This window comes from Bos indicus x Bos taurus, chromosome 10 (genome assembly GCF_003369695.1).
Source record: "Bos indicus x Bos taurus breed Angus x Brahman F1 hybrid chromosome 10, Bos_hybrid_MaternalHap_v2.0, whole genome shotgun sequence".
Classification (NCBI taxonomy): domain Eukaryota; kingdom Metazoa; phylum Chordata; class Mammalia; order Artiodactyla; family Bovidae; genus Bos; species Bos indicus x Bos taurus.
This window is the reverse complement of record NC_040085.1, coordinates 60,786,242-60,807,963: the sequence shown is the minus strand read 5'-3', so window position 1 is coordinate 60,807,963 and position 21,722 is coordinate 60,786,242. Positions and strand designations below refer to the sequence as shown.

The 21,722-nt window shown below is 39.1% G+C and overlaps 1 protein-coding gene across 2 annotated transcripts; it reads left to right on the top strand.

Annotated features, from left to right (window-relative positions):
- The first annotated feature begins 5,312 nt into the window (after nucleotides 1-5,312).
- On the top strand, nucleotides 5,313-20,214 carry GMFB (glia maturation factor beta). Of its 2 annotated transcripts, none has more exons than XM_027554155.1 (7): nucleotides 5,313-5,429; nucleotides 10,432-10,528; nucleotides 11,954-12,003; nucleotides 12,669-12,718; nucleotides 13,417-13,502; nucleotides 14,501-14,574; nucleotides 16,486-20,214. In XM_027554155.1, exons 1-7 carry the CDS (start codon nucleotides 5,427-5,429, stop codon nucleotides 16,555-16,557), a joined length of 432 nt encoding a protein of 143 aa, XP_027409956.1. In that variant the 5' UTR covers nucleotides 5,313-5,426; the 3' UTR covers nucleotides 16,558-20,214. The 2 variants fall into 2 exon arrangements, with proteins under 2 accessions (XP_027409956.1, XP_027409957.1); XM_027554156.1 differs by having other exon boundaries at nucleotides 5,314-5,429; nucleotides 13,420-13,502.
- The last annotated feature ends 1,508 nt before the right edge of the window (nucleotides 20,215-21,722 follow it).

Sequence of the window (21,722 nt, the reverse complement as noted above, 5' to 3'; positions counted from 1 at the left end):
AACAAGAGAAAAGGGAGGAAAAAATAATTGGAAAGGACTTCCCTGGTGGTCCAGTGGTGGAGAATCTTTCCAATGCAGGGGACTGGGTTTCAATCCCTGGTCTGGGAGCTACAATCCCACTTGTTGCGGAGCCACAACTAGAGAAAGCCTGCATACCACAGTGAAAACCCAGCATAGCCAAAGTAAAAAAGAAAACCCAGGATACCTCCATCAACTTTTATATGACAGGGACCCTTTCCAAATTCCTTTATGCAGCAAAATGGATTTTCTCTCAGGGCTTTAGGTGCTTTAGCCTGCCCTGCCATGATAATGCCAACTTGATTATTTTTGTCCTCAGGGGAGGGCTAGGAGAGAAAGAAGGAGTTTCCATCCATACTTTCCTGTTCCCAGGGGCTCCTTTTTCCCACCCCCAGGCTAGAAGAAAGGGTTCCTTTTGGAGGTTTTGCAGTCCCTGCTTCACCGATTTAGACTGCTCTCAAGTCAGGCAGTAGAGGAGGGAAAAAACTAGAAAACTCACCAGCACCATCCTAGTCACTTGTCAAGTTCTGACTTCCTGCAGTGTAAGGCCTAAAATTAAGGTATAATAATTATGTGCTGCCTTGATACCTGGTGGAATCGGGAGTAACCTAACAGCAAGTTTCTGTCCCCACTCTGTTCCCACAGCTGAGGGCCCCTGGCCAAACAACTCTTTTTACCATGGGCACCAGGCACAGTGCTTGTCCTTGAGTACTGGGTTTCTGTTTCCTGCCAATTATGAAATCATTCAGATAAGCCGGCCATACCCTCCTGCAGAAACCAGGGGGCACCTTACCTTCTTGATACTGCAAAGCCTGCCTCTAGTTGTTCACTCTGTTCCCAAGTACATGGTATTTGGTGTCCCCCTCCCCCAGACTGTGAATGTATGTGACTAAAAAAAACTGTCCACTTCACCTGTCCAGTTTTGGATGTTGTGTGCTCGGCCATCCCCGTAATCCTAGGGCGAGAATCCCTCTCACAAACAGGAGGAAGAAGAGACAGTCAAAACACTTCCTTTTTTGGGATGTCTCTGGTGGTCCATCTGTTAAGACTCTGTGCTTTCACTGCAAGGGGATTGAGTTTGATTCCCAGTTGGGGAACAAAGATGTGCGTGGCCAAGAAAAAACACAGAAAACACTTCCTTTCCCAATCCACCAGCTAATTTGCTATTATTTACTCTTCAGAGTCCTCAGGAAGTGCTTTTCATATTCTGCCAGAGTTTTTAGTTGTAATCAGTGGGGGAGAGCGACTGCAGCTTGCTTACTTCACTGTGGTTGGCTCCGGAAGTCACTTAATCCCTACAGTCTAATAAAACTAAAGGATCCTTTTAGAAGGACACGTGTAACAGGTCATGCTACTGTCCTGCTCAGTCTCTCTGATAGCACACCCTTGTGATTGCTTACAAGGCTGTACAGAATGGAGCATGCAAGAACAATAGGCATGTTTCTGCCTCAGGGCCTTTGCAGTGCTGTTCCCTTTGTGTGGGATGTTTCTCCAGATACTATGGTCAATCTCTACAGCTTCAAATCTTTGTTCAGATATGACTTTCCTAGTGAGGATTAGGACAGCTTCCCTATTTAAAAGAAAATATCCCTCATCACCTGCACTCCTCATCTCCCTTTTTCAATTCTTTTCCCCAACCCCAATCACCTTCTAACTTACCAGTATTTACTGATTTACTATGCTATTGTCTGTTACCTCCTCCTCCCCATTAGAATGTTACTTCTAGGCTTCTAAAGAGGCATTAGTGGTGAAGAACCCGCCTGTCAATGCAGGAGATGTAAGAGAAGGGGGTTTGATCCATGGGTCGAGAAGATCCCCTGGAGAAGGAAATGGCAACCTGCTCCAGTGTTCTTGCCTGGAGAATCCCATGGAAAGAGGAGCCTGGAGGGCTATACTCCATGGGGTCGCACAGAGTCAGACGTAACTGAGCACCATCTAGGACAATAGGGATTTTAATCTGTTTTGGATCTTGGCACCAGGACACAGCCAATACATTATAGGTCCTCAATAACTATTTGTTGCATGCATGAATAAGAATATGTAAAAATACAAACACTTTATTTAGCATGGCTGCAATACAGAGAATGAACTTAGAAAAATTCAGGTCAGAAAAGATTATTTTAATTCTGATCTTCCCTTGATTTTCCAACTTCTCTTTGAGTCTAATACGCGTTCTAAATCACGTCGTGTCTGACTCTGTGTGACCCTGTAGACTGCAGCCCGCCAGGCTCCTCTATCCATGAGATTCTCCAGGCAAGAATACTGGAGCAGGTTGCCATTTTCTTCTGCAGGGGATCTTTCTGACCCAGGAATTGAACCCACATCTGTTACGTCTCCTGCATTGGCAGGTGGGTTCTCCACCACTAGCACCACCTGAGAAGCCCTCCCAGTTCCCTAGTCATAGTAAAAAGTATAGGGAGAGGGGCAGATCACTAAGAGAATGTAGTTGAACTGTGGAATTTCTTATAGATAATCTTTCTGTATATTGTTACCCTGCTTATTTAACTTATATGCAGAGTACATCCTGTGAAACATCGGGCTGAATGAATCACAAGCTGGAATCAAGATTGCTAGGAGAAATACCAACCACCTTAGATATGCAGATGATACCACCCTTGCGAAGAGGAACTAAAAAGCCTCTTGATGAGGGTGAAAGGGGAGAGTAAAAAAGGTGGCTTGAAAGTCAACATTCAAAAAACGAAGATCATGGCATCTGGTCCCATCACTTCATGGGAAATGAAAGTGGTAGTCCCTCAGTCGTGTCTGACTCTTTGTGACTCCATGGACTGCAGCCCACCAGGCTCTTCTGTGCATGGACTTCTACTGTGGTGAGTTGCCATTTCCTTCTCCAGAGGACTTCCTTCCCAACCCAGGGATTGAACCTGGGTCTCCTGCATTACAGGTAGTCTTTACTGTCTGAGCCACCAGGGGAAACCATGGCAAATAGAAAGGGGAAAACTGGAAGCAGTGATAGATTTTATTTTCTAGGGCTCCAAAATCACTGCAGACAGTGGCTACAGCTTTGAAATTAAAAGACGCTTGCTCCTTGGAAGCTGTGACAAACCTAGACAGCATATCAAAAACCAGAGACATCACTTTGCTGACAAGGGTCTGTATATTCAAAGCTATGGTTTTTCCAGTAAACATGTAGGAATGTGAGATTTGGACCATAAAGAAGGCTGAGCACCGAAGAATTGATGCTTGTGAATTGTGGTGCTGGAGAAGACTCTTAAGAGCCCTTTGGACTACAAGGAAATCAAACCAGTCAATTTTAAAGGAAATCAACCCTGAATATTCATTGGAAGGACTGATACTAAAGCTCCAGTACTTTGGCCACCTGATGTGAAGAGCTGACTCAATGGAAAAGATCCTGATGCTGGGAAAGATTGAAGGCAAAAGGAGAAGGGGGCAGCAGAAGATAAGATGGTTAGACAGCATCGCTGACTCAATGAAGATGAATTTGAGCAAACTCTGGGAGATAGTGAAAGACAGAGGAGCCTGGCATGTGCAGTCCACGGGGTCGCAAAGAGTTGGACATGATTTAGCAACTGAACAACAATAATAACCACAAATCCTTCTAATAGTTTTCTAATTTATGAGAAAAAATAGGTATTGTATTAGTTTACATATTCTGAACTCTGATTTAATGTTATTTATTAACATGCTAACAAGTCATTAAACAACATTAAAAACAAACTTTAAAAATTCTAATAATTCAGTCTAACACTAATGAAGAAGGATGGCAGTGGGGGTATGTTCTGGAATTTTCTTTTTCTTTGCTTCTTTCATTTGACAAATACGAACTGAGCATTTATTATGGACAGGGGACCATGCTAGCAGCTGGGGAATAAGCTGTAAATACCATGAGATTTGCCTCAGGCAGCTTCTTTCATTGAAGGTACCTGTATGAATTCTGAGTTCAATCCTTACTTCTTCCAAACTACTTTCCCACCACATTCAAGAATAAATTAGCTCCAATAAGTCAGTCAATCAAGATGGTGGAGAGAAATATCAATAACCTCAGATATGCAGATGACACTACCCTTATGGCAGAAAGCGAAGAAGAACTAAAGAGCCTCTTGATGAAAGTGAAAGAGGAGAGTGAAAAAACTAGCTTAAAATTCAACATTCAAAAAACTAAGATCATGGCATCCTGTCCCATCACTTAATGGCAAATAGATGGGAAAACAATGGAACAGTGACAGACTTTATTTTTTGGGCTCCAAAATCACTGCAGATGGTGACTGAAGCCATGAAATTAAAAGATGCTTGCTCCTTGGAAGAAAAGCTATGACCAACCTAGACAGCATATTAAAAAGCGGAGATATTACTTTACCAATGAAAGTCTGTCTAGTCAAAGCTACGGTTTTTCCAGTAGTCATGTATGGATGTGAGAGTTGGACTATAAAGAAAGCTGAGTGCTGAAGAACGGATGCTTTTGAACTGTGGTGTTGGAGAAGACTCTTGAGAGTCTCTTGGACTGCAAGGAGATCCAACCAGTCCATCCTAAAGGAAATCAGTCCTGAATATTCATTGGAAGGACTGATGCTGACGCTGAATCTCCAATACTTTGGCCACCTGATGCAAAGGGCCACTCACTGGAAAATATTCTGATGCTGGGAAAGATTGAAGGCAGGAGGAGAAGGGGACCACAGAGGATGAAATGGTTAGATGGCATCACCGACTGTCTGGACATAAGTTTGAGCAAGCTCCGGGTGTTGATGGACAGGGAAGCCTGGCGTGCTGCAGTCCATGGGGTCGCAAAGAGTCGGACACGACTGAGCGACTGAACTGAACTGAGTAAGTCAGTACTTCCTACAGAAACTAATTCTTAGTGAGCGATTAGGCAACGACTACGAGAGCACTCATCCAGACATCAATCATCATTCAATCATACTTCAATAAATAAACTCTACTGAGGAAACAAATGTGTTAACCAAGTACCGGAAGGTGGTTGCCGCGGGGGGAAAACAAGATTCCAAATAGGGTGGGAGGGAAGGCAGGTGTATCTAGGTGTGTAATCTGTAAGGTAGGCTGGGGATAACCTTCCTATTTATCACTGAAATCGTGGACTTAATCATGTCACCAGGAAACTGCACTCAGAACTTGAACGTTAAAAGGAAGCAAAAACTGACTTAAATCTTAAGAGTGCATTTTGGCACCGCCGCTCACTCCGGATCCAACAGGACATCCTCCTCCCTAAAGGGTTGGATGGAGGCGGGCGCTAGCGTTCTGATTTAATTTTGAGCCGCGCCACCCGCCGTCCCCCATCACGTGATGGCCTGCCGCTGTCGCGTCGTTCAGTGGGGGCGGTTCTGCCAGGCGCCGGGCAGGAAGGGAGGCGGCTGCAGTGCTATTCTTAAAGGGGCCCGAGGGACGGCGAAAGGCTACTGCCGGCCGGAAGGAAAATGGTGAGTTGCCACTGGGGAGGGCGGGGGCTGGCCGAAGGGCCGGGTCAGCCCGCCGGACTTTCCTGTTTGCCAGAGCCGGTATCGGCGGGCATCGCCCGGGGTGGGTCGGCGGCCGCTTCCGGCCGGCTGCTGGCGGGTACCCACAGTCGGAGCCTTGTCTTCTGCCCGCCGCCGCTGCCGCCTCGCCCAAGAGCAGCAGCATCCTGCCGGGCCCGCGGTTGGCCCGCCTAGCGGGCTCGGTGACTAGGGTGCGGCCAGTAGGAATGGGTCGTGCTCACCGAATCCTTCTGGATGGAGAGTCACAGCTCCTACGACGAAAAATCTGAGGGGCCAGGGGGTCTGGCCCAACTGAGGGCTCCCTCAAACGCTGGCTTCTCTGTCAGGGCCCAGGCCAGGCTTGAGGGGTCGGTGGGCGCCGAGCCCTTCCGCCTGGTAGCCTTTGGGGGAGGGTTCGAATTCTGATTCCATTCTCTCGGCCTCGCCTTAGCCTCTGTCTCTTCCTTCTCCTGGCCTGGCTCTATGGATTTCTGCTTATCCTTGCTTGGAAATCTTTTGACCCAGTGCTTTGGCGCTTGACCTTTCAGTGATTGTCAAAAGCTTGGTCTTTCGTGGTCTGGGGGCTCTGGTTTGACTCCACGCTCAAAAATAGTGGAGAATTAAATCAATTACCCACGAGGATCTCCTGGATCTTTCCCATCGGGTTTTAAAATATGCTTTTCTTTCATTAGAAGCAAAACACAAAAATCCCACTGTTCTCCTCTCTGACCTCCCACTTATTGCTCAACCCACTTCCACCGAATTGTCATGGTCACTAAAGCTAAGGGACTCTCTCTTCAGTTCTCATCTATCTTTTCTGATCTTTCAGCTGCATTCTGGGTGTTGACAACGCTCTCCTCTTTGAAGCCTTTTCTTTCCTTGGATGTCTCAGATACAGAACTGAGGGCTTCTCCTGTTGTGGGTCTGTCTGTGTCCCATGTAGTCCTCCTTCCCTGTGCTACATCACAAGTAGGAATCCTGGGCTCCATCCTAATGCTTCATTTTCCATTCTGTATTTTTTCTCCTTCCTTTCTTACCTACACTCATAGCTTCAGTTACCACCTACCTGCATATAGATGACTTGGGAATTTGTATTGCAGACCTTGCTTCTGAGATCCAGCCCAGATTTGTATATCCTACTAGTTAGCATCTCCTTGGAGAAGGAAATGGCAACCCACTCCAATGTTCTTGCCTGGAGAATCCCAGGGACGGGAGCCTGGTGGGCTGCTGTCTATGGGGTCGCATAGAGTCGGACACGACTGAAGCAACTTAGCAGCAGCAGCAGCAGCAGCAGCAGGCAGGAAGCCTTTACCCACTTGAGTGTCTCAAAGCCCGCTCGATTTATCCAAAATAGAACGCATCTCTTCCCCTTAAACCTAGTGTTCCTTAACTCAGTGAAAGGTAGCACCATTTAAGTGTTTTACATAAGCAAGAAGTTTAGGAGTCACCTTTTTTCCTAATCTACCCTGCCTAGTATTCAATCTGTCACCAGGTCCTTCATGGTGGTTCAGAGAGTGAGCTAGATAGAGTCAGGCTGTCTGGCTAGAATCCTGGCTCCCCTAGTTGCGTAACTCTGAGGAAGATACTTAACCTCTCTTAGTCCTAGTTTCTTTCACATTGGGATAATACAATACTCATCTAATGGGATTGTTCTGAGGATCGATGAAAAGGACATAGCACAGTGTCTTCTTATAGTGTTTAATACATGTTAACAAGTATTAGCAGAAATTCACCTACTTCTCTTTCTTTTCATCAACATGTCTAAGCTGTGTTTCACTTCTCACCTGGATTAGCCTTGCCAGTTAAATAGTCTTGTTCTCTGCAACCTCTCTGCCTATTTCCTGCATGCAAATCTGATTCTTTTCCCTGCTTAAAACACCTTGGTGGCTTCCCTTTGCTCATATAGAGACCAAAATACTTAACATGACCCACTGCACCCTATGTAGTCCAACACCTGCCAACCTCCTCTTGTACGTGTTACAGCTCATTCTCTGTGCTTGAATCACGCTGGCCTTTGGTTATCTTATATGTGCTGTGCTCACTTTAATCAAAGGATCTTTGTATAGGCAATTTTGGTCCTTTAGATGCCTTTTTCAGGCAGGCTTCCTGTAACTGTGCTGTTTTAGCTAGTCATTAAGTTCTCAGCATAGAGTTTCTCTCTTTCCTAGCTCTTTTCCTAGTTGTTATACAAACAAGTGTGTGTTTTTTTGCCTGATGATTTTGATGTAGACCTATTCTCTAATAGACTTTATAAGCTCTTTTAGGTCAGGCCCACAGTTTAAATCTGTTTTATATCATTGTGTTTCTAACACTTAGCACATCCTGACATTCATTAAATGTTCATTGTGTGGATTATCCAATAAATGACTACTTGAGTTCAAGCTTCCCACTTTGTGTGTTATTTACTGTGTAGTGTTGCTTTCAGGGTGTTATTTTTAAATGCATCTATTAACTGGAAACTGTTAGAGTTGGCTGAGTTGCATTTCTTTTTCTTGTAGGAAGGAGTTTTTGACCTTATGGTATTGGGAGGAGTGAGAATGGGAAAAAAGCTTTATAGATTCAACCACAGCATGTTTTTCACTTGGTTTGCTATCCGTAAGGTGTCAGAATTGCACAAGCAGCTCTGGGTATCAGAACCTTAAGAGTCGTGACAAATTGCTCTTTGCCTACAAAAATCTAAAGTATTTATTAGTTTCTACTAATGGGCTCTGCCTTTGGTTTTGGTTGACAAGAGATTGGAAGTTCTAGTTTTCTGATTTGTGTGTCTTTCTTGAAAGACAGGAAAAAACCAACTAGGCTTGAATACTGTAGGAACCTCGTATGACTTAGCATTTCTTTCTCTAAAGAGAAGTAAAAGGATGGACATACATGACTCCTGCAGGAGCTTAATTTATTGGAAAATATGTATTGGTGGGGTGTATTTTCTAACTCTAAATAGCACATTCTGTGGTATATCACAGCTTATATATTACCAGTGTTATGAATTTAAAGGACAACTTAAAATTGATGGCCATTTAATGTTGTAACATATGCTCTTATTTACCCAACACAGGGTGAAAAAGCAGACTTTTATTTAATTTTAACTTAAAATTTGAATCCTTAGTTCTTTTGGACTGTAATGAGACACTTGTATTTGGCATTGGTCTCAAAACTCTTAATTTTCTGAAGAATTGGAGGGGGAAACCCCATATATGAAGTAACCAAAGAATGTGGACCTTGTTTGGAACCTGACTCAATCAAACTGACTGTTAAAAAAGAAAAGAAAAAAAAAAAAAAAGAGGGAAATTTGAACTTTGAACTCTATGTGAATAAGACTAGAATTATTATTTTTAGGTGACATATTATTATTGTCTCTTTAAGAATTTCCCACAGTTTGTTGTGACCCACACAGTCAAAGGCTTTGGCATAGTCAATAAAGCAGAAGTAGATGTTTTTCTGGAACTGTCTTTTTCTATGATCCAGCGGATGTTGGCAATTTGATCTCTGGTTCCTCTGCCTTTTCTAAATCCAGCTTGAACATCTGTAACTTCACAGTTCACGTACCGTTGAAGCCTGGCTTGGAGAATTTTGAGCATTACTTTGCTAGTGTGTGAGATGAGTGCAATTGTGCGGTAGTTTGAGCATTCTTTGGCATTGCCTTTCTTTGGGATTGAAATGAAAGCTGACCTTTTCCAGTCCTGTGGCCACTGCTGAGTTTGCTCGCATATTGAGTGCAGCACACTCACAGCTGAAACTCCAATACTTTGGCCACCTGATGTGAAGAACTGACTCATTTGAAAAGACCCTGATGCAGGGAAAGATTGAAGGCGGGAGGAGAAGGGGAAGACGGAGGATGAGATCGTTGGATGGCATCACCACTCAGTGGACATGAGTTTAAGTAAAATCTGGGAGTTGGTGATGGACTTTGAGGCCTGGCATGCTGCAGTCCATGGAGTCACAAAGAGTTGGACACGACAGAGTGACTGAACTGAACTAATTATTATTGTCTGTGTTTTCAATGGCACGTATTATCATTTTATTAATATGTATTAAAATATTTGTAGGTAAAATGATTATTGACCTTTGCTTTGTGATGGTCCATGGGAGCAGTTCTGAGGGTTTTGGATGAGATAAGATTAGCTATGTGTTGATAATGGTTGAAGCTGAGTATTAAGTGCTTAAGATTTCACAGAATTTCTCTAATTTTCTATGTATTTGAACTTGCATACATTAAAGAAAAAGATTTCCATCTTCCTGCTTGCAATCAAAAATTCATTTGTACCACCTGACCCTAACTCCAACTGAAGAGTGCTTTTGATGATTTCCTTGTCAGGTTTTTGGAGAAGAGTCTCTTAATATTTTTTCATAATTTATAAAAGGTTCTTTGAGTTTTTATATTTGTTTCATCTACTTTTGCTCTCATATTTCTTAATAGCTCCCTTTTTTTGATTCCCATAGTTACTTAAGACATAAAATAGTAGTTGGTCTTTACTCTTATGGTGATTTATTTTCCATTCTTTTGCTTAGTTTTGGTTTTTCATAGTTGTGCTGGACTCAAAAATGAACTAAAGCCTTATTAACTCTTAAGTGCAATAAGATGATTTTCCTGTTCTTCCTGCATAGTGAAAAATATTATACTTCCTAACAGCCATGATCCTTGACTTCCTATATTCTTCCCTTCCTCTCCAGTTCTAATGAAATTGCACATATCTAGTTCTTTGAGATATCTAGTAGTCAAAGAGGAAGTTAAAGTATACCCTACATATAAGATGAACAAATGTGAATAATTTAATGCCAACGCAAAGCTTGGTAGATTTAAAAGTTCTTTAAGTGTTCATGTGTTTCATGTTAATACATAATTATGTTTTACATAATTATGACATTTGTACATGACCATATACCTTCTTAAAGGTATTAAGTTTTATAGCTTTAAGGTGTACATATATGTTGGAGTCATGGCATTTGATAACATTTTTTTCTTTTCTAGAGTGAGTCTTTGGTGGTTTGTGATGTTGCTGAAGATTTAGTGGAAAAGCTGAGAAAGTTTCGTTTTCGCAAAGAAACAAACAATGCTGCTATTATAAGTAAGCTAAACATGATTGTCTTCATTCCATGGTCTTAGTTTGGTTTTATCCTTTTATTCTATAGCTGCATCCAATAATCTGAACCTTTAGAAAGTAATTTGTCTCCTTCTGTTTTAATTCCCAACCCTGTCCCCCCTACCCAGCTCCTCACCCCCCAAACCTGTTAGGTCACTTTAAAAAGTAAGTAAGACTTATTGTCAGAGAACAGAGGTAGAGTATTTCACCTCCCCCTCACTGCCTGCACAGCTCTGGAGAAGATGATCATTGTCTTGGGCACTTGGTCATTTGTAGTGCCCCATCCAGTTCCATCCTTTAACTTATCTGGGGACAAAAACACCCTGGCCATTCATCCTCAAGCAGAAACCTTTGCCCACACCTAAAGTGATAAAGTTCAGCATTGTGTTCAAAGTGATTTGAGGTCTTACTTCAATTCTAGACTTGAATTCTAGTTTCATGGAGAATACTTTTAAGTGTCATTGACTTTTGATAATGGAAAGAGTGATTTGCATATTGCCTCTTCCAGTGTGAACTATATGTGATGTTATGTAGATTTCTTTTGTAATATTTAATATGTGGGTAATGATTTAGAAAGATGAAGAATGAGGGGGTGAGAATGTAAAACTATATATACTAACAGAGATACATCTGGAAGATGTGAATTGGTGAGGCGGTGACAGCTTGTTGAATTATGGTTCTTTTACAAACAAATACTACAACGCGGGCATACAGTTCTTAGAAGTGACAAAGTGTGTCAGTTCCATTTTACCACAAAGAGTAAAGCTATTTGAGATCGTATCGTGTCTCACAGGATTTACTATGAAATTAGTGCAGAATCAAAAATGGTAACTTTCAGGGTGATGGAAAAGAATAGAGGCATAGGTTATCTAAACATATTTCAGTTTGGCTTCAGAGTATGTTACATGTATTTGAATAGAGATATCACTGCTCTTTGGTAATTCACTTTCTCTGAACATTCATCCTGCACCATGAAATCCTGACTCTTGAGAAGCTGGGAACCTGGTGATTGTTCTGTCCTGACCCTTGTCCACTTTTCGCTTGTAGTTCTAACCATGTTCAATAAGCCAGTCTCAGTCACAGTGACCTTTTCAGACCTTTTCTCATCATCCAAGAGATTGGGTTTGAATTGCAAAATTCTTCATATACACAGTAAATGTAAGGAGTTGACATAAAGTTCTAAATAAGCAAATTAGGTGCTGGGAATTATGGGTAAAAGCTTTTAAATGCTGACTGCTTGAAAAGCAAAGCTAGCTAACAGACCATAAACTAAAACTGCAAATGAGTTGTATGCTTGTGTTTCTTCATGTTTTAATTTTGGATACCAATAAAAGAGCTAGGAATCTGCGGGTTGGGTAGATCAAGGTCATGTTAGAACCACAGTTTACTCATACTATATTTTTATTTTAGTGAAAATTGATAAGGATAAACGCCTCGTGGTGCTGGATGAAGAGCTTGAGGTTTGTTTAAACAGCTAAATATAGCTTTATAGTTAAGTAATTATTATCACTCAAAAGATGTAACGTTAGTTACATGTACTTCTAAAGTTAGTTCTAAACCATTGTACGTGTTCATTATTCATGAAAAGCACATGTTAATTATTATGCAGTGGATTGTCTTGCTAATATAATCACCTTCAATAAAGCATTAATGAAATCCAGGTCATAAGCAGTAGAAGTTAGGGCTACATGTCTGATAAAAACTTGCTTCTAAGTTGGTTGGCCAGTAATTCCCTATAGCCTAAGTATTTAGATTGTCAAGTTAAGTAACCAATTTAGAGTGAAAAGAAATTAACTTTCCCCCCTGAATCAGATACTGTTGTTGCTCTGAGGGGTTGGCTTATCTCACTCGGTGTTTCCTGACATTTGGAACATGAGCATAGACTACGCTGCCTCTCAGCCCCATGTTTTGTTAATTAACAGAGCTAAGCTGAGTGGGTTGGGGTGGGCTTTCATTGGATTGAGGTTTTAATAACCTCAGCTTATGTACAGTTTAGTAAGATAAAATGTTATGATGTGGTATAAAGTTATGAATTTATACCTATTAGCAGAATGGGTCCTCAGTATATCTCTTAAGAATCTATGGATAAGAAAATGGTTAAAAGTTGTTTTCTTTATGGTGCTAGGGCATTTCACCAGATGAACTTAAAGATGAACTACCTGAGCGACAGCCTCGATATCCTTTTCTTAGTGCTTTAAAAAAATTTTATTTTTACTGGTCAAAATTTTATTTATGAAGTTCATTTGTTCAAATTTTAAGGTACATTTTTTACAAAATTTTCTTCTACACCATGCATGCTAAGTTGCTTCTGTCATGTCTGACTCTTTGCAACCGCATAGACCATGCCTCACCAGGCTCCTTTGTCCATGGGATTTTCCAGGCAAGAATACTGGAGTGGGTTGCCATGCCCTCCTCCAGGGGATCTTCCCAACCCAGAGACTGAATCCATATCTCATGTCTCCTGCATTGGCAGTTGGGTTTGTTACCACTGGTGCTACCTTGGGTAGCCCTACACCATGGTCACGACCAAATTAAAATGTATATACATACTGGAAAAGGCCCCAAAAGTTGATGGATATTGTTTATTTAAATTCCTTTTATTGTTGCATATAATAAAAATTGAGAAAGAAAAAAATCCACATCAAGTCTATACTTTTAATAAATTTATTTGTGAGAGTATATGATTTTATGATTTGTCTTTGGGGCCCATTTATAATTTTGTGGCAAGATAATGAATAATGAAAGTGACCTAAATGAATAGGATAGAAATTTGCCACTCACTGGCTCAGTAGGTGTGTGTTGTCCTTCAGAACTTTGTTGATAAGTACTTGTCTGAAATAGAGCAATAATTTTAGTTTCTTTAACTTGAGAAAAACCTTCATTGTGTATAGTTATAAGTATCAACATGATGATGGAAGAGTTTCATACCCTCTGTGCTTTATTTTCTCCAGTCCTGTAGGTAAGTGAATTTCTTTAAATAGTACATATCTGGTTCTGATTAAATTAAACCTTTTATCCTAGATGAATTTTATGCTTGTTTTAAGGATGGAAAATGTTGAATTAATTGTACTGTGTGTGTGCACACGTGCACATGGGAATGCATCCCTAAAAAGAAGTTACTATAAAAACTTGCTTTTTTTTAGGTTGAATTCCTAGAAGTGTAGTTGTTAGGTCAAATTGTATATGTATTTTTAATGAATTTGAAATGATATTTTAAAATATCAAAAGTACATTTTCTTCTGTATTTTAATTTTATTTATAAGTATGTAAACTTTGTGTAGGATTAGGATATATAGTTGGTTTATCCTTAAAATAGTAGTTGTCAGTGATATGTCCATAATCTTGAGAATAGTCTCAGAGTAGCTTACATTGGATATTAATATGGTTTAGTGGTGTTTAAAGTATCCATTATCACCAGAACTCCCTCTGCCACCACCATTCAAGCCCACAATAAACTTTCAGCTCACTGAACTCCTCCTTGATCTTTGTTATTTGTATCATATATGTAACACTTTAAATATGCTGAAGTGTCTTTTAATATGTAAACAGACTGTACATGTTTTTCAGAGCCAATCTCTTCACCCCACTGACCCAACTACCTCCCAAAACTTACATGTATTAGGTATCTCTAAAACTGATCTTGATATTTAACATCACAATAAAGCTAGTGCTGAAAAATTTTGAAGTATTCGCAAGGCTCTGAAAGTCAAGATCTGTATAGATCTAGCCTCATTTATTTTTGCTGACCTAAAGCCTTGTTCATTAGTAATACCTCTATTTCTCTTTGTGCAGATGGTATGCAGTATAACACTCTCAAGCCCTTACATATTTAGACAGGACTTTTGTAAACTTGATAGCATAGGAAATCCTAAATGTGTCTTTTATCAAGTAAATAATGAAAACTCATCACTGTTTAAAAATTTAAGTCTCATTTCTACTCTGATCTCTCTCTTCCAGGATGTAAGCCTGAACAACAGATGATGTATGCTGGGAGTAAGAATAAGCTAGTCCAAACAGCTGAACTTACCAAGGTGGTATTTATATTTGACTAACTTGTTGAGACAGTATTTTCTTTTTGTAAATGGAGCAATACCTAAGTAATCTGAAGAGTTCAGTATTTCTTTATGTAGGTGAAAGTTATTTAGAACAGAGCAGTAATCTAGAGTTTTTTTACTAGTTGGAAATAGAATGATATAAATATTTAACCATAAGTGCAATTTTTGAGGGCTTCCCAGGTGGCTCAGTGGTAAAGAATCCACCTACCAGTGCAGAAGTTGCAGGAGACATGGTTTCGATCCCTGGGTCAGGAGGATCCCCTGGAGGAGGAAATGGCAACCCACTCCAGTATTCTTGCCTGGGAAATTCCATGGACAAGAGCCTGGCGGACTATATCCAGAGGGTCCAGAGAGTTGGACATGACTGAGCACATGTTTTTTGAATGAAAATTACACATTGATTATAAGAACTCACATTCAAAATGTAGGCCACTTTAGAAAACTGTTCAATCTTTTGAGACTTTTTAATTTTCCATAATGTAATCTCTAGTAGGTAAATTCAGCATTTGAAGCTTCTCTGAGCCCTTTACCATAGACTAAATGAACCAAATTCTGTGCAGGGATTCCGTACTCTGCAGTTAACTGTGTTGTTTCTAAATCTAAAATAAAATTTTCAAGAATGCTTATTAGCTTTATTAGAACATTCTGTTTCATATAAGACACCTGCTTTAAGATTTAATGTGTTCCTACTTTATGGCATTTTTGAAAATTAAAGGTAAGAATGGTACTTACTCTCAAACTTTTAACTTCCATGTTTTAGTTTGAGTTGAAAAAGTATATACATTTAAGGTCTAGAAATAGAATTTTACATCATTGGAATTTTAATAATTCTTTCAGGTTTTATTTTAGGGACAGTCTCAGTGTTTCCCCCTTGGGTGCTTAACCCAGGGGTTGTTTTTAAGTGCCTTCTGCTTTTTCCCTTTAACCCACATGATTGTCACCAATACCACCAACTTATAGACATTACCTTCCCTCATTTGTACCATAGGAGTACTCTAAAGTGACTCTGGGTGGCTAGAAAGGAGCTCTGCTAACAGCCTCATGTCTGTTCTAATCCCAGGCATGCCCTAAAGTGTTTGAATTAAAGTGAAGTCGCTTAGTCGTGTCTGACTCTTTGCAACCCCATGGACTGTGGCCTACCAGGCTCCTCCCTCCATGGAATTTTCCAGGCAAGAATACTGGAGTGGGTTGCCATTTCCTTCTCCAGGGGATCTTCCCAACCCAGGGATCGAACCCAGGTCTTCCACATTGCAGGCAGACTATCTGAGCCACGAATTAAGGCATGACAATTTACAAGTTACTCTTATATATAATCTGATTGAATCCTCCCCACAGCTTTGTAAGTTGATGGTGAAACTACTGTTCTTAACTGTAATGAATGACTTACTGAGGGTTGCACATCAGTACACGTAAGATCTAGGATTCATTCGTAACATCTAGCCTGAAATCCCATTCTCCCTGCTGTATTATGTCATCTTTTTATGCCCATTTTACTTTGTGGGCTTGTGTGTGTTCAAATTCTGGCTGGAGGTTTTTGGCTATGGACTACTAATCTAAAACGCCTGGTGTTTCCTCCTTCGGTAGAAGATCAGCACACATTCTTCGAGTTCCTAACTGGATTGATTTTAGTTGTGTACCCTTGGGCCTCTCTTTTAGTGGGTAATATTTACAAAACTACTCTTTTAGAACATTTGTAGATATGTGCTTTTAAGAGAGTTTTGATTTTATGCCATCTTGACTGCTAAACTTTGGTAACTGAATCCCTCGCATTTAAGAAAAAGTGAAGGTATATCTAATTTACACAGATTAAGCCATGTTGACTGAAAGGAAGGAGAATTTGGTATTTAATACTCAAATATGCAACATATTTGATTTTTTTTTCTTAAGGTATTTGAAATAAGAAATACCGAAGACCTAACTGAAGAATGGCTACGTGAGAAACTTGGATTTTTCCACTAATGTGAACTTCTGTGTTCTAAAGTATTTATGTATTAACCTGACCATACTGGAACCAGACATAAATACTTATTTATGCCTAAAAATGCACTGTTATTTACAGTTTGTTACCTGCAGTAAAGAAAAATTCTCATTTGTTCAAAGTTTGAACAAAGAGGAAATCATCTTCATAGTAATGAAACTTTGTAAAGTGTTTCCTTATATTTGTAATTGTTAGGTGGACTACTTCTCTCCAGGGACTTTTTGCACTCTTGTGACTAATTTCTATAACTTACAGTTCAGAATTTGTTACTATTTACAGACACCATTGGAAAGTGGTTATTAGATTGTGATAGACAACAGTTGCCTCCTTTTGACAAATACTGGATATTAGCAGTTTATATATGAAAATAGCATATTATCACTTGTCAAATCTTTGAAATCAATTTGGGATAAAAGACTTAAGTGACTGAATTTTGAGCCATGAATAATAATTTACTGTAGTATAATCTGCACTACAAATAGTTTTTCCATCAATTCCATGCCTTCTTTAGTTTTCTATATCTTTTTAATCAAGTCCAGAAACTTTTCATCAGTTGCTCATTTTTAAGGTCTGAAAGTTAGATTTTATAATAAAGTTATGACTATTAGGTTTTCTCTTCATGGGAAATAGCATTTTAGTCTTAGAAACTGATGGATTGTAACTAATCATGGGCTTCATTTTTAGTTATGTCATTTCTAAATAATCTTAAGTCTAGGTTAGTAACACTTTATTTATAAAGGACCTTTTAATGTTGTCCTGTGAATACTAGTTATTTTACATGTGTTAATACTGTGCCTTTGATTTGTTAGCTTTAAAGTTAGTTGAAGACTTTACACTGCCAGTATTCCAGATTTGGTGAAATTAACACTTTTGTAAAGGGTCCAAGTAAAACAATTTTCTAATATGTGTATCTGAAATTTGTAGTAAAATCAAGTTGATATTTTAAAAATTCCAGCTGTCTACTTGCATTGGTGAATATATGGCAGTTGAAAGTTATAGTTTGGGACATATTTGTGATTAGTTTTGTGCCATAGGAAAAAATTGCTTATCTTAAAACTTGGCCATAGTTAATAACATTAACGCATTGATAGAAATCTCATCTTATATCCTCAGTGTCAGAAGTTATTCTAAACTGGACACCTGTCTTGTTAGATGATGGTATCCTTGGCATTTTTAAAGCAAGGATTCTGATATATAGTGTACTTTAAAAACATGTAAGTAACTAAGATTCTTTTGACATTAATTTGACAAAAGGTCTTGAGAATCTAAAGACCACCCAAATTTGGTGAGTTAATTCTGATATTAAGAATATCTTAATCATTTCAAAGCTAGCAAAGGCATTTTATTTTTAAATTTTGGTGTATCTCCCATTCGTATGTGCTTTGCATTTTTTTGAGGTTTCTGTGCCAACTTTAATAAAGAGGTAAAGATAGTTGGAATTTTTGTAATATGGGATCTTCTATTCCCAACACTGTTTGGCTTCACTAATCTAAAAAACAGGAAGCAATAGGAAGTTAGTTGGAGATGAGGAAGTGCTACAGGGGTATTTGCTTTGGTAACTGAATGGGAAGGGTTCTTAATTCCAATTTCCAGAGAGAGAGCGAGCTTCACCCAGGAAGTTTAAGAATTCTTTAAACAGCTATTTTGATACTGGAGGAAAATGCTTATAATTCTGCATAAATGCAAATGTAATCCAAGTGAATGGAGACTTTTTCTAATGTTTTTGAATGAAGGAAATGAGATTTTGTTTCATCGGGTTCACAGCAATAAGAGAATCTAGGGCTGCAAGAGTGTGTTTTTGTAGTGAGGTTCCTTCTTTTGTCTTGCATGTTTTAAGTGTTTTTTTTTTTTAATTTAATTGGAAAGTCCTCTATAATGTCAAATAATATTGACCTTCATACACAGAACTCTTGGTTCCCCTGTTCTCTAACGGGGAACTGTGATGAACGGTATGCTTTTCTGAGCTTGTCTGACTCATTATTGATATCAATATGTATTTTTGCAAGACAATAGGTTAGGGGATCAATAGAACATTTTTTTACTTCCATGGTCCTATAGGGAGAGTTATAGATCCTTTACCCTAGAGTATTCTCTGACTTTTATATAAATTTTCCTTTTGTCTAACCAAATTTTTGCATTGTTCTTTTTTTTTTAAGTATATTTCCTATATAATCTCTTTTTCTGCCTTCTCTCAATTAGTAACTCCAGATTTCATAATTCCAGTTTTCACATTCCACTCCTGGTACAGCCATTCCCATTCAGCCTTAAGTCTTAATCTTTCCTTTTTGGCAGCAGCTTTTTTCCTGGGAACCTCCTTCATGGTCTTCTAAGTCAGAATTAGTTTTGAAATTGTTGGACTTACATACATTCTGCATAGCATCTGATGTTGTCAGAGTAGAACCGACTAGTAATCACAGCATGTTTTTTTAGTATGGTTTTGTGACAACATAAATGACATATGAAGAAAACTGTTCTCAGGTTACTATGCTGAAATTCCAAAATGTCAAGAGTTTTGAATAGTATTCACTTTGTTCTGGTATTGAAGCAATTATATTAGGGAAAAAGTTGTTTGACTGTTTTTGTTTAATTGACTTCTAAAATAAATGTTCAAATTGTCTATTTCTAAAAAGTTTACTAAATACCTAGTGTGGTTAAACATACTCTTGTTTGAAAGGGTGTTGCTAAATTTTATATTGTCATTACTAAATGATCTTTGTAACAAAATGTCTGTCAGCACTTTTCTCTTCCTTTTTGTCTCCTATTTTAAGGAGTCAAATGTAGCCATAAACTGTATCCTGGTCTGACACTTAAAATTTTTTCCAGTTAAAGGAGTGTATTGCCAAATTAAATTTGGCTGTCCTTGTTCCCCATCCACATAGATAGTAAGGAAGGTGTACTTAAAAATATGTTTGGACTGCTTTAAAACATGAGCAGTGTCGTTAATCCATAATGTGGACTAGTAATGAAAAGATATTTTCATAAGAGTTTAAATGCTGATATTTGGTGGAAATAGAGAGTGACTTGTAACCTATCAATTCAAATATTCTTAATACGGTTGCTTTCCCTGTTTGTTCAATAGACTGATAATACTGGAATCTACAGAATTTGAGCCTTTACAACTTATGTGAAGAAGTGTCTCAAACATTTCTGGACAAATCTTATATTTCTGGAAGAATGTAAATCTCTCGGGCCACTTAACACCAGTGGTCCCAAGTTGAATATTCTTGAAAATTTTGTTTCCTCTTAGGCTGTTTGACATTTCAAATCAATGATCATCTTCCTATGATATTTTAAAACAACTACATTAAGGTTGTGATAGAAACTGTGTTTTCTTTTTGGAGTATAGTTCATACATGTGTAATTACTTGAATATTGTTTGAGATCACTAACATGCCAGGGTAGTGCCCACTGATTTAGATGGTCCAATGTAATCTCATTCAGGAGGCTTGAAACATTAATGGTTTAGTCTTGTGAATTTTAACAGTTTTCCTGTCATCGTTTAACAAAATCAACAGCTGGCACAACTTCTGAAACTGAGGTTTCAGTCTGTGCGAGTTCATATTGCATGTTTATTTTGGACAGTCTTCTGTTAAGCATGGTGCTTGTACTGGTTTAAATAAAATGTTAACATGAAAGGACTTCTAGCTTTTCATTTTTTTACTCTCCTCTTTTCTCTTTCAGAGTTGCTGTTACCTAACTGGCTTAATGGTGGCATCCGTGTGAACCACACAAATTCAGTTGTTTACTTTATCTGGAAAAACTGAGAGGCAGAATAAGCAAATTACTAGGCAAAAGTGGGATGAGGGGAGGGGAAATATAATGAGATTATAAACATTTCTAAAACTTAGTCTGATACTAAAATGGTTAGTTTGTGCGGGCAGAGGGCATTGTTTCAAATGATGACCCCTTGCTTTCAAAGGGAAAACTAAGAGGGGCTGTATATTTTGTAAGAAATCAAATTAAATAGAAATTTTATTGAATATATATATCACTATTTATTAAACATTCATAAAGAGCTATCCTGCCTATATTACAGACTAATGTCCATAGTTTGTGTATCATGGGTGTCTATTGAATGAATACAAATCAACAATACTTACATGGTGTTCAGACTTGACCATATACCTCTTGTGACGACTGTGTGTTATAGTAGAGTCACAATTTGTTGACAGTTGTGAAAGGAGTTATTTATGCCTTCCAATACTCAAGAATCTCACAAGGACAGTTGGCCAGAGTGAAGAAGTGTCTTCCTTCTCAAATTTGGCCATTCAGCTGCTCAGCCAGCCAGCTCCAAAATTTTTTCACCTTCACTGTCTTTTTGTCCTTTTCAGTTTTCAGCAGCAAAAAGCATTTCTAATCGCTTACACTCACAGTGAAAGCCCACTCTCATCTGCATGAGGGCACACCCTGAGTGGATAGTCTCTCCTTGTGCAGTACATTTTTAACTATGTGGAAAAGCCAGTTAAAGATCTTATCATGGAGCTTCAGGGAGTTTTCACAGTTCTCTTATCCTGAAAGTTCTCTGCTGAGGTAACCTTTTTTTTCCAATTACAGGGAAGAAAAAGAATGTCTTGGTTGCATCCAAGAGTCACCTTGTAGTACCCAGAAAAGCAGGAAGAAGGCTGTGTGTGTGTGTGTGGCTTTTAGTCACTATTACCTATAGGATTGACTATAGATTCTGTTACTATGGAATTAAGTCCTGCAGTATTTTGACCCATTCCTGCAGTGGGTAATGGAAACTTCAGTTCAGTTCACTCGCTCAGTCATGTCTGACTCTGAGACCCCATAGGCTGCAGCACGCCAGGCCTCCCTGTCTATCACTAACTCCTGGAGTTACTGAAACTCGTGTCCATTGAGTTGGTGATACCATCCACCCATCTCATCCTCTGTCGTCCCCTTCTCTTCCTGCCCTCAATCTTTCCCAGCATCAGCGTCTTTTCAAATGAGTCAGTTCTCTGCATCAGGTGGCCAAAGTACTGGAGTTTCAACTTTAGCATCAGTCCTTCCAATGAATATTCAGGACTGATTTCCTTTAGGATTGACTGGTTGGATCTCCTTGCAGTCCAAGGGATTTCCAAGTGTCTTATCCAACAACACATTTCAAAAGCATCAGTTCTGTGCTCATCTTTCTTTATAGTCCAACTCT

What these genes read in the sequence shown, in the direction of transcription:
- GMFB (XM_027554155.1), top strand. An exon ending in TGCTGGATGAAGAGCTTGAG is followed by an intron (nt 12,004 to 12,668) that starts GTTTGTTTAAAC and finishes TTATGGTGCTAG; the next exon opens with GGCATTTCACCAGATGAACT. An exon ending in AAACAGCTGAACTTACCAAG is followed by an intron (nt 14,575 to 16,485) that starts GTGGTATTTATA and finishes TTTTTTCTTAAG; the next exon opens with GTATTTGAAATAAGAAATAC.